This window comes from Typha angustifolia, chromosome 8, assembly GCF_048772165.1.
Source record: "Typha angustifolia cultivar Huaian chromosome 8, ASM4877216v1, whole genome shotgun sequence".
Taxonomy (NCBI): Eukaryota; Viridiplantae; Streptophyta; class Magnoliopsida; order Poales; family Typhaceae; genus Typha; species Typha angustifolia.
The window spans coordinates 5,683,273-5,696,012 of record NC_133246.1 but is presented as its reverse complement, the minus strand read 5'-3'; the positions used below and the strand labels follow the sequence as shown (position 1 = coordinate 5,696,012).

Below are 12,740 nucleotides of genomic sequence, written 5' to 3'. Positions count from 1 at the left end.
GATTTAGTGTTATTCACACTGTGATTATATACAAAAGAAAAGATCACTGAAAAAAGTTATCATGTATTTATTGTGAAAGCCATCTTATTTATGTCCAATTCGGCATTGTTCATATAGAAGAATTAAAATCTATTGCAAGTATTTGTTTTTCAGATGTAAGAAAGTGGCTACATATTGTGTGTATAAAAGCCAATATTATATATGTAAAAAAAGAAGTCAAACTACACTACTTGTGTGATGATGAAGTAAGCCACCATTTGGCTACAGCATAGAGTTCTCTACTTGGATTGGTTTTCTTTTGTTTGTTCTTTTCTTAACTAAGTGCATTACTAGACTAAAGTATGAAAACACTACTTTAACTCTATTGGATGACCTGGTGTGCATGAACCGTCGAGAGCATAATATGTACTTTAATTATAGGTACACATGTATCTCTTCACTGTGAACTACGTAGAATGTGTAATATTATTTCATAAGTATTTCAAAGTCCTAAAAGTGCATCAATAAGAAATATTTTTGGATGAGAATTCTATAATCTTAAGTTGACTTTTAAAAATGAAGATGATTCTTGAACTTTGTGATACATAGCCGGAGGAAGATGATGGCTCTACTCCTCGCAGATCCAAACATAGAATATTTTAATTTATTTAAAATTTAAAATAATAAAATAAAATTAATTAATTAAATTAATCAACTGACTTTGACTCTTGTGGTCGAATCATAACAAACACTTTATATATGATTTAGTGTATTATCAGAATGTTAATCATCGGAAAATTAAAGCACAGCAAAGAAACTAGTAGCCAAATATTCATTAAGTTTTGATCAACAACACTAACAAATTACACATCGATATATCATCCTTCGATGTTGGAAAGATCTTCTTGCTCAGAAATGATTGATAACTGCTCAGAGATGGACTTCATGGATGACAGCCTCACAGAGTTAGGCAGCGAGGAGGAAAAGAAGGGCCTAGCTGGCATTTCTATGCTATTGGTATCACCTTCCAACATTTCAACAACTTTGCTCATGGAAGGGCGATTTGCGGGCTTCATCTGAATGCACCATAATCCTATCAGGCATAGCTTTCTTTCTACTTCATGTATCTCAATAGAGTTATCTATCATAAGCTCATCTCCTTGATTAAGTCGATCATAGATCCAAGAAGGGTAGTAGACTTGGCTTGAATTTTTCATTTTTGGATCCACATTCCTTCTCCCTCCGGCCATTTCTAGTAACAACATTCCAAAACTATAAACATCAGATTTGTAGGATATTACACCAAAGCTTCTAGACACCAATTCAGGAGCAATATATCCAATGGTTCCTCTTGCTGCACTAAGGGAAACTAGAGTGTGGTCCTTTGGATACAACTTTGCAAGTCCAAAGTCGGAAACCTTTGGATTGAAATTATGATCTAGGAGGATATTGTGTGGCTTGATGTCAAAGTGCAAAATTTGCATATCACATCCTTGGTGAAGGTAATCAATGCCACGGGCCACACCAAGGGCAATATTATTAAGCTTCTCCCAAGTGAAAGGTCGACGAGCACTTGTTCCTTTAGCAGGGAAAATATATTTGTCAAGTGACCCTTTAGGCATGTACTCATACACCAGAGCTCTCTTTGATCCTTCGGAGCAAAACCCAAGAAGTTGTACTATATTTATGTGGTGAATCCTTCCAACAGTGGAGACTTCATTGATAAATTCTTCCCCGTTGAGCTTAGAATTTCCTAGCATCTTAATGGCAACATGGTGGCCACTTAACAGAGTGGCTTTGAAGACAGAACCAAAGCCTCCCTGTCCTAACTTCTCTCTGAAGTGGCCTGTAATTGCAATGAGGTCGGTATAGGAGTATCTCAATGGTGTCAGTGGTTGTTGGTTTCGCAGAAACTTCTCTACGTTGTCGATGAAAACACGCGTACTCCAAAATTTGTAGGCCAGGAAAATGTAAATTGATAACGGTGCAAAAACAAACCTCGTTAATGCTGAAAAAACAAAATCATCTTACTTGGTCATTGCAAGTAAAGAATTTAACAGTTTGTAGTATGATACACATTATTGCTTTACCGTACCTATGATTGGCACAATGAACATTAATACCGTCAGATCGATGAGGAAGAAGAAGTCAGTGAATGTGCTATTAAAGTAGAAACCCGGGCAGGATAACAACTTCGCCACATTAAACACATTAAAGATGAATGTGGATACGGAGGAGAGGATACCCTTGCCACTAAGTTCACTGCATGGCATGCAAATTAATAAGTCAGATCATTCATGTGAAGCATGCAACAGAGGACTTTGGAAATCAGATGTTAGTTTATTTAGAAGTATTCATCTTTGTGGATATGAATGGGGAATTTCTACTGTTCAAATTCTTTCTCCTCATATATATAGACCTACATGGTAGTTCCTTACCTTAACGACTCTCTGATGCACATTTGGACTCGTCTGGACCGAGATTGCATGGTATAGGAAAGAATGAACCCCTTTTGTAGGTGCTCAAAAATATCCAACGTTGAACTCATATCAGCGGCAGAATCTATGAGAGTCGTAGCAAGAAATCTGCACGAAGGCTCGACAATTCCCACATTAAGTGGATCGACTACAGCATAGACAGAGTTGTTGTTCCGGCTTAGGCAAGGAATATGCGAGTACTGTTGGTCTTTGATTGGCTTCGCGCAGCTAATGAAACCAACACGATCGCCTAAGTAATATGCGTCAATGTACTCGAATACATCAACTGGTAGAGAAACTTGAGGAACACTGCAGTTTCCGCTCACGAAGGCAAGATCCACAACATTGATCGTCCTTTCTTTGTGGGAGATGCTCTTGACGAAGAACTTGCCTGAATGAAGCTCCAGATACGGTTTGTCGTCGTCGCAAATGAGCTGGCAGAGCGGAGATCCACATTCTGGTGGATCAGTTTGTAAACCGAAAGGATACTGGATGTCGTGAAGATGCCCGCAAGAGGAAGGAGAACAACCAGCAACAGTGGAAAGGAGAGGGCATAGCAGCAATAAACAGATTGGCAAGTCTAGTGCTTGGATGGTATTGCGATTCGTAGAAGAGTGCACCGCCAAAAACCTTTGCACCATATCTGATCCTTAATTCCTTGGAAGTAGGAAGCACACACATTGTTAAACAAACACAGCACAAGTCCTAACCGTTGGATATAAAGAAAAGAACGAAAGAATTAATTGATCTCACTTGATTTTAATTTCTTGAAGAAAGTTTTAAGTCAAGTCTGGCTGCTTGACTTGGGGAGACTGTCAGCAACAACAAAAGTAATGACTCACAGGAAGAACGGTATACTGACCAGTCGCATCATTGGAGAAAAAGGAACAACGGTATATACTAGCAAGTCTACCCATTGTGAACCACCAAAACTTTCTTAATGACTAGTCGTTAAGCCTTAAGAAACGCTTCTAACCCTGAGATTGGTCATGTATTGTAAGTTATCCGAACCTGCCCGAAGTGAGCCCCCACTAGAGAGAAGTGAAGTTAGTAAGCCGTATGATGAGCAACTATCTCCTGTGGTTTAGAGAGGACTCTTGCTGTTAATTAGGACCCTCTTATTTTTGCCTCTGCTTCAAACCCTTGCTTCAAAACTATAGGGCATGCGCCCTCCGTTTGTTGGTCGCCAAAGACGAGTTTTCTAAGATTATAAGATCAATTCTAAGTAAATTTATTATGAATAAATTATTTAGTTATTAGTAGTTTGGGTGGCTTAATTGTTCATAATTTATTATGAATCAATTATTTATTTATAATGAATAAATTGTAGGTCTTCGTGTCATCTGACAAAAGTCTTCTCGACTAATGACAGATACTTAGGGAAGACTAGTAAAAGTATATATCAAGGTTGACTGACTAGTAAAAGTATATATCAAGTTTGATAGACTTATGGAAACAACTAACAGAATCAACTAAAATCAACAACTAACAAAAGTATATATCAACTAACAGTTAACTATAATTAGTTAACTGTGAATCTGTGATTGACTCATGGAAACAACTAAAAGAATCAAATACTATCACAACATGCAGACAATTACAAGAATAATTTTTTTGCAGCTTTCAACCACTTTATAGATACGGAATTTCGTACTTGAAATAACAAAAACCAACAAAAAATGTTATTTAAAAACTTCGTATTTTGGCTGTCTTTTGTTGCAGTTTCCTTTCACACTTCTATAGAGAAGCTATTAATTATTTATTTACACAGTTTCCTTTCACACTTCTATAGCGAAAGCGATCCTCATATCCCCACACAATCATCCAATGGAAATAGTAACAGACAAAAGCAATCCAAATGGGAAAATCACAAATTTGATGCTAATGGCAGTGTAATAGCAAGCAATCAATCTAATCATGAATAAGAACTCCTACTTCAAGTAATCCACAAAGAAGAAAGAGAGAGAGACGGAGTTTACATGGTTTTATTGATGTGCCTATTTCCACGGGCGGTGCAAAGCTTTAATCCACTAATCCAAATCTAAGTATAGAGGGTTTCCATATTCTAATCTCCCTCAATATAATGGTGTTTATATCTTTCAAGTTTTCCCTTTGCATAATAACCCTAAAACCCCAATTTAACTATTTATAAGGTAACTTGATAGGGAACAAGTTTCTTGGGGCATTTGAATGCTTGTAAGCTCGTTCGAATGCTCTGGATTGCCAGTCCAAAAAGAAAAAGGACGTTCAAACACTCCTAAGACCGATTCGAATGCATCGAGTGTACAAAATCCTCTCGGGCCTGAGCATTTGAACACCATCAAGACTTGTTTGAACGCCTTTAGTATGCAATATCTTCTCGAGCATGAGCGTTCGAATGCCTCGACGGCCTGTTCGAACGGCCAGAATGCTGGTCTGCGGCAAGTTCTTTCTATCGGATCGAATCCTATTCGAACGGATATCTTAATTTGAGTCAATCTTCAAGAGTAATTTGAGTCAATTTCTCACTTTTTATTTATATTTTTAGCTATAATTATTATACTATTATGTTAGTTGACAACCAAATACTCTATTTTCTTATTTTAAATTACAAATATAATTTTAAGAGTAATAAGAATAACTAAACTAGATTTCGCAAAACCTGCAACCAACTGCCATTGCAGAGTAAAATAGTACTTTTCTGTGGGCACATTCCAAAGCAGAGCACTTTTCACCGTAAGGACTAGCTCTACATGATGATATAATGGGCACCAATAGAATAGACTCCACCAAACCAGCAAGAAGCAATCTTATCCCATAGCTATTTTCATATGATTTATTATATTACCAATATGTTAATCACCATGCTTATAAATAAAACGTTAATAACTAGGAAAACTTGAAGATGGAAACTAGGAGAAAAATAAAATATTAATCACCAGGAAAAGTTGAAGATGGAAACTAGGAGAATAATATTCACCTAGTTTTGATCCACTTCACTAACAAACTACATATTAACATATCATCATTCTTTGTTAATCTGAAAGATCTCTCTTGCTCAGAAATAATTGATAACTACTTAGAAATGGAGGAAGTCTGCCTCGTGGAGTTTGGCTGTGAGGAGAAATAATGGCCTCAGTGGCATTTCCAAGCTATCAATATCGTCTTTCAACATTTCAACAACTTTGCTCATAAGAGGGCAATTTGTCTGACTTCATCTGAATGCACCATAATTCTACCTGGCATAGCTTTCTTTCTACTTCAAGAATCCCAGTAGAGTTATCCATCATGAGATAGATCCAGGAAGGATATCATACTTGGCTTGATTCCATAATATAAGTGACTTGATTATACACATGATTCTAGATTGTACAACTCTAATGCAAGTGATTTTATTTACAAATGTAACATTATAAAGTAATTGCACTTACAAGAACTAACTCTAATTCATGAACCATATACGATATTGGACAAAAAAAGGAAGATATTTTTATATACATACCATTGAAAACTTTTAAAATAATAAAATTATCACTACATTCTTCAAAATATCATATTGATTCTCATATTTATATTGAGAAGTAACTCTAATGCATGGACCAAAGAAAAACCTTCCAATGAACTTTAAAGGGACTTCAAATTGAACTACAAATCATAATTTGGATCTATTTCACACAAGCAAATGAAAAGCTCTCCCTAAAATTAGACAAACAATAAGCTTTCACTACAACATCTAAATTTATCATCAATTCAAAAGTATAAGAATGAAACTAAATAGAGGATAGCTCTTTGAATTTATCCTTTTGATATAACATGTATGGCTTAAGATTATGTAACATCCTTAATTCTTACCATTATCTAGAATCCTAGGAATTCTTACAGACTCAAATCCCTTGTAACATTTAATCTACCCACTGAAATTGCAACACTATGCCAAACAATCTGTTGCTATAAGATAAGAGAAAGAATTGTAGATCGACAAGTTTATGAGACAAACCAAGTAGAATTTGAGAAGCTGAATGAGATATATGAGAGAAACCAAGTAAAAACATTTTCTTCTCTCTCTTTTTATGACATGAACAAGAGTACAAATAAGAAATTAAATCAAGAAGAATACTAATGACAAACTTGAGTCCCCTAGCATTCAAAAAAAAAATTTCATAAAAGTAAAGCTCATTCCATTGATTGATCAAAGTAAGGTTTACCATTTCTATTAATAGATGCTCCTACTCCAATTTTAGATAGATTGAAATAATCTAAATATAAAAGAAAATTTGGTAGTCCGACTTATAGAGACATTGAATCTCTAGAAAATTGCATATTCAACTCCCTTTAGCGGCATGTAAAAGATTAACAAAAACAAGTTATCTTGGTAGAAAAGATTAGTATGGTACAATCGTAATAAAATAACTGACTCCTTTATCTAACTCGTCTAGTAGTTAAAACCCGTAAAAGGATTCCATGAGATACATAGGATAAAACTTACCCCACATATATATAGACCTACACGGCCAATCTAACATGATGATAGCTTAAGTAATATGCGCTACTGTACCCGAATACATCAAGTGGTAGAGAAACTTGAGGAACACTGCAGTTTCCGCTCACGAAGGCAAGATCCACAACGTTGATCGTCCACTTTTTGCGGGAGATGCTCTTGACGAAGAACTTGCCTGAATGAAGCTCCAGATACGGTTTGTCGTCGTCGCAAATGAGCTGGTAGAGCGGAGATCCACATTCTGGTGGATCAGTTTGTAAACGGAAAGGATAGCGGATGTCGTGAAGATGCCCGCAAGAGGAAGGAGAACAACCAGCAACACTGGAAAGGAGAGGGCATAGCAGCAATAAACAGATTGGCAAGTCTAGTGCTTGGATGGTTTTGCGATTCGCAGAAGAGTGCACCGCCAAAAACCTTTGCACCATATCTGATCCTTAATTCCTTGGAAGTAGGAAGCAGACACATTGTTAAACAAACACAGCACAAGTCCTAACCGTTGGATATAAAGAAAAGAACGAAAGAATTAATTGATCTCACTTGATTTTAATTTCTTGAAGAAAGTTTTAAGTCAAGTCTGGCTGCTTGACTTGGGGAGACTGTCAGCAACGACAAAAGTAATGACTCACAGGAAGAACGGTATACTGACCAGTCGCATCATTGGAGAAAAAGGAACAACGGTATATACTAGCAAGTCTACACATTGTGAACCACCAAAACTTTCTTAATGACTAGTAGTTAGTTTGAAGCCTTAAGAAACGCTTCTAACCCCTGAGATTGGCCATGTATTGTAAGTTATCCGAACCTGCCCGAAGTGAGCCCCCACTAGAGAGAAGTGAAGTTAGTAAGCCTATCTCCTGTGGTTTAGAGAGGACTCTTGCTGTTAATTAGGACCCTCTTATTTTTGCCTCTGCTTCAAACCCCTGCTTCAAAACTATAGGGCGTGCGCCCTCCGTTTGCTGGTCGCCAAAGATGAGTTTTCTAAGATTATAAGATCAATTCTAAGTAAATTTATTATGAATAAATTATTTAGTTATTAGTAGTTTGGGTGGCTTAATTGTTCATAATTTATTATGAATCAATTATTTATTTATAATGAATAAATTGTAGGTCTTCGTGTCATCTGACAAAAGTCTTCTCGACTAATGACAGATACTTAGAGAAGACTAGTAAAAGTATATATCAAGGTTGACCGACTAGTAAAAGTATATATCAAGTTTGATAGACTTATGGAAACAACTAACAGAATCAACTAAAATCAACAACTAACAAAAGTATATATCAACTAACAGTTAACTATAATTAGTTAACTGTGAATCTGTGATTGACTCATGGAAACAACTAAAAGAATCAAATACTATCACAACATGCAGACAATTACAAGAATAATATTTTGCAGCTTTCGACCACTTTATAGATACGAAATTTCGTACTTGAAACAAAAAAAACCAACAAAAGATGTTATTTATAACTTTGTATTTAGGCTGTCTTTTATTGCAGTTTCCTTTCACACTTCTATAGAGAAGTTATTAATTTTTTATTTACACAGTTTCCTTTCACACTTCTATAGCGAAAGCGATCCTCAAATCCCCACACAATGATCCAATGGAAATAGTAATAGACAAAAGCAATCCAAATAGGAAAATCACAAATGTGATGCTAATGGCAGTGTAATAGCAAGCAATCAATCTAATCATGAATAAGAACTCCTACTTCAAGTAATCCACAAAGAAGAAAGAGAGAGAGACGGAGTTTACGTGGTTTTGTTGATGTGCCTATTTTCACGGGCGGTGCAAAGCTTTAATCCACTAATTCAAATCCAAGTATAGAGGGTTTCCACACTCTAATCTCCCTCAATATAATGGTGTTTATATCTTTCAAGTTTTTCCTTTGCATAATAACCCTAAAACCCCAATTTAACTATTTATAAGGTAACTTGATAGAGAACAAAATTCTTAGGGCATTTGAATGCTTGTAAGCTTGTTCGAACGCTCTGGACTGCCAGTCCAAAAAGAAAAAGGACATTCAAACACCCCTAAAACCTGTTCGAATGCATCTAGTGTACAAAATCCTCTCGGGCCTGAGTATTAGAACACCATCAAGACTTGTTTGAACGCCTTCAGTATGCAATATCTTCTCGAGCATGAGCGTTCGAATGCCTCGACGGTCTGTTCGAATGGCCCTAGCATATGGAGCCTAGAACGCTGGTCTGCGGCAAGTCCTTTCTAACGGATCGAATCCTGTTCGAACGGATATCTTAATTTGAGTCAATCTTCAACAGTTATTTGAGTCAATTTCTCACTTTTTATTTATATTTTTAGCTATAATTATTATACTATTATGTTAGTTGACAACCAAATACTCTATTTTCTTATTTTAAATTACAAATATAACTAAACTAGATTTCGCAAAACCGGCAAGCAACTGCCATTGCAGAGTAAAATAGTACTTTTCTGTGGGCACATTCCAAAGCAGAGCACTTTTCACCGTAAGGACTAGCTCTACATGATGATATAATGGCCACCAATAGAATAGACTCCACCAAACCAGCAAGAAGCAATCTTATCCCATAGCTATTTTTATATGATTTATTATATTACCAATATGTTAATCACCATGCTTATAAATAGAACGTTAATAACCAGGAAAACTTGAAGATGGAAACTAGGAGAAAAATAAAATATTTATCACCAGGAAAAGTTGAAGATGGAAACTAGGAGAATAATATTCACCTAGTTTTGATCCACTTCACTAACAAACTACATATTAACATATCATCCTTCTTTGTTAATCTGAAAGATCTCTCTTGCTCAGAAATAATTAATAACTACTTAGAAATGGACGAAGTCTGCTCGTGGAGTTTGGCTACGAGGAGAAATAATGGCATCAGTGGCATTTCCAAGCTATCAATATCGTCTTTCAACATTTCAACAACTTTGCTTATAAGAGGGCAATTTGTCTGACTTCATCTGAATGCACCATAATTCTACCTGGCATAGCTTTCTTTCTACTTCAAGAATCCCAGTAGAGTTATCCATCATGAGATAGATCCAGGAAGGATATCATACTTGGCTTGATTCCATAATATAAGTGACTTGATTATACACATGATTCTAGATTGTACAACTCTAATGCAAGTGATTTTATTTACAAATGTAACATTATAAAGTAATTGCACTTACAAGAACTAACTCTAATTCATGAACCATATACGATATTGGACAAAAAAAGGAAGATATTTTTATATACATGCCATTGAAAACTTTTAAAATAATAAAATTATCACTACATTCTTCAAAATATCATATTGATTCTCATATTTATATTGAGAAGTAACTCTAATGCATGGACCAAAGAAAAACCTTCCAATGAACTTTAAAGGGACTTCAAATTGAACTACAAATCATAATTTGGATCTATTTCACACAAGCAAATGAAAAGCTCTCCCTAAAATTAGACAAAAAATAAGCTTTCACTACAACATCTAAATTTATCATCAATTAAAAAATATAAGAATGATAATAAACAGAGGATAGCTCTTTGAATTTATCCTTTTGATATAATATGTATGGCTTAAGATTATGTAACATCCTTAATTCTTACCATTATCTAGAATCCTAGGAATTCTTACAGACTCAAATCCCTTGTAACATTTAATCTACCCACTGAAATTGCAACACTATGCCAAACAATCTGTTGCTATAAGATAAGAGAAAGAATTGTAGATCGACAAGTTTATGAGACAAACCAAGTAGAATTCGAGAAGCTGAATGAGATATATGAGAGAAACCAAGTAAAAACACTTTCTTCTCTCTCTTTTTATGACATGAACTAGAGTACAAATAAGAAATTAAATCAAAAAGAGTACTAATGACAAACTTGAGTCCCCTAGCATTCAAAATAAAATTTCGTAAAAGTAAAGCTCATTCCATTGATTGATCAAAGTAAGGTTTACCATTTCTATCAATAGATGCTCCTACTCCAATTTTAGATAGATTGAAATAATCTAAATATAGAAGAAAATTTGGTAGTCCGACTTATAGAGACATTGAATCTCTAAAAAATTGCATATTCAACTCCCTTTAGCGGTATGTAAAAGATTAACAAAAACAAGTTATCTTGGTAGAAAAGATTAGTATGGTACAATCGTAATAAAATAACTGACTCCTTTATCTAACTTGTCTAGTAGTTAAAACCCGTAAAAGGATTCCATGAGATACATAGGATAAAACTTACCCCACATATACGGATATGCCTTCCATAAGTACTGCTTTTATACTACTTCTAAGTACCCAAATTAGTTCCAGATACCAAGTGTTGATCCTACAGTTGTAGGCTTGTAGCTCAATCACAATCTGAATGTTCAACCTTAGAACTAAGTCTAAAAGCACAAATCTATTTTATAATCATACTCAGCAAACAAATTCTACATTCCGATATATGGATTTTGGCCTTGTGATAAAACAACAAACCATTTCTTATTTATTCTTTTTTTTTCTTTTGCATTTAATCAATCTTAAGATCCTAGAACAGTGGACCGGAGAAAGGAGCAAACCATCCCCTTACAATTGGGCCACACGAATCCATTCCATCGCATAAATATATTTGTCCTCAATTATCTAAACATAAACTCCTACAAGAAATCCAACATCTCTACTAGCCGAGCTACCAAAAATAGAGACTAGTGTTGGCCTAACATTTGCAACGGAAAAATGCAAACCAATACATAAATATAATTTTCTCCAACTAGTTATCATATAAGCCCACATTTCTTTCATACCTGTCAACATAACACTACAATTTTTCTGCTCTAAGAGCTATAATTTTAACGAAGAAAGAGGAAGAAGTGCCTAAAAGCATAATTAATGGGTGTCAATAAAAATACACAGTGATCAATTTCTTACGAAGCAACTCTTGGTAGAGAAAACAAGGAAAAGAAACTTCCTCAATGGGCCTAAAGAAATATTCATTTTTCTTTAGGTTTTTATTTGTTGGCAATTATGTACAAAATATTCTAAGTATATTTTTTCATGTATATGAGTTTTTCATAAGTCTAGAATATCACTGGTGTGAAGAATTGCAAGATCATTGGAGAAAAGCCATCGCATTCACACCGCGTTCACAAACGCGTTCGAACGCGGGCACTGCGTTCACACAGACAGAGAGCCGCGTTCACAAACGCATTCAAACGCAGGCACTGCGTTCACACAGACCGAGAGTAGCGTTCACAAACGCGTTCGAACGCAACCTGAAGAATTCAAGCTGTTGCGTTCGAACGCACTTGGGCCCGTTCGAACGCACCCGGGCCGCGTTCGAACGCAGTTATGAAGTTTGCAATTTATTGGATTTTCGTGAGTACGGATAAGACTCGGATTTGGCTATATCTTGAAGATTATATATAAGGATTGTGAAACCCTAACTCTAGAGAGTGGAAGAAGATTATTCAATAAGACTTTTTGGAGGCTACATCGGTTTTTCAACAAACAAGGTCCTTCGCATCTACAAATCTTAATCTTTCGTCTTAAGAGCTATCTAGACGAAAGATCAATCTCGAGGGCTACTAAGATTGGACTTCAATCATGAGAAGTAGTGAATCGTGGGTTCTAGCGATCAAGACTGAGAGGAACAAAGTCGTTTGGATCGACGGGTTATTTTGTGAGTCAGTTTTGTAACTGCTACTATTCTAGTGATTGGTTTCAATCCGTGGTTTTTTCCCGTTTGGGTTTTCCACGTTAAAATCTTGGTTTTCATCTCTACTTTCATTCTTAATATTTTTTCGATCTTTTACTTAAGCGAACGAGCGATATCAT

The 12,740-nt window shown here is 35.5% G+C and overlaps 1 protein-coding gene across 1 annotated transcript; it reads right to left on the bottom strand.

The window, feature by feature from the left end:
• Window positions 1-721: 721 nt before the first annotated feature.
• On the bottom strand, window positions 722-3,338 carry LOC140766219 (LEAF RUST 10 DISEASE-RESISTANCE LOCUS RECEPTOR-LIKE PROTEIN KINASE-like 2.4). Its single transcript, XM_073105690.1, has 4 exons — window positions 3,210-3,338; window positions 2,418-3,113; window positions 2,075-2,241; window positions 722-1,987 (listed from the first exon to the last, which is right to left on the bottom strand). The coding sequence occupies exons 2-4, from the start codon at window positions 3,095-3,097 to the stop codon at window positions 858-860; spliced, it is 1,977 nt and encodes a 658-aa protein (XP_072961791.1). The 5' UTR covers window positions 3,098-3,113; window positions 3,210-3,338; the 3' UTR covers window positions 722-857.
• Between the last annotated feature and the right edge of the window lie 9,402 nt (window positions 3,339-12,740).

Coding starts and splice junctions, on each gene's coding strand:
- LOC140766219 (XM_073105690.1), bottom strand. CDS start 3,097: ATGGTGCAAAGGTTTTTGGCGGTGCACTCTTCTACGAATCGCAATACC. Junction 2,242..2,417: donor TGCATCAGAGAGTCGTTAAG/GTAAGGAACTAC, acceptor CATGCCATGCAG/TGAACTTAGTGGCAAGGGTA. Junction 1,988..2,074: donor GTTCATTGTGCCAATCATAG/GTACGGTAAAGC, acceptor TTGTTTTTTCAG/CATTAACGAGGTTTGTTTTT.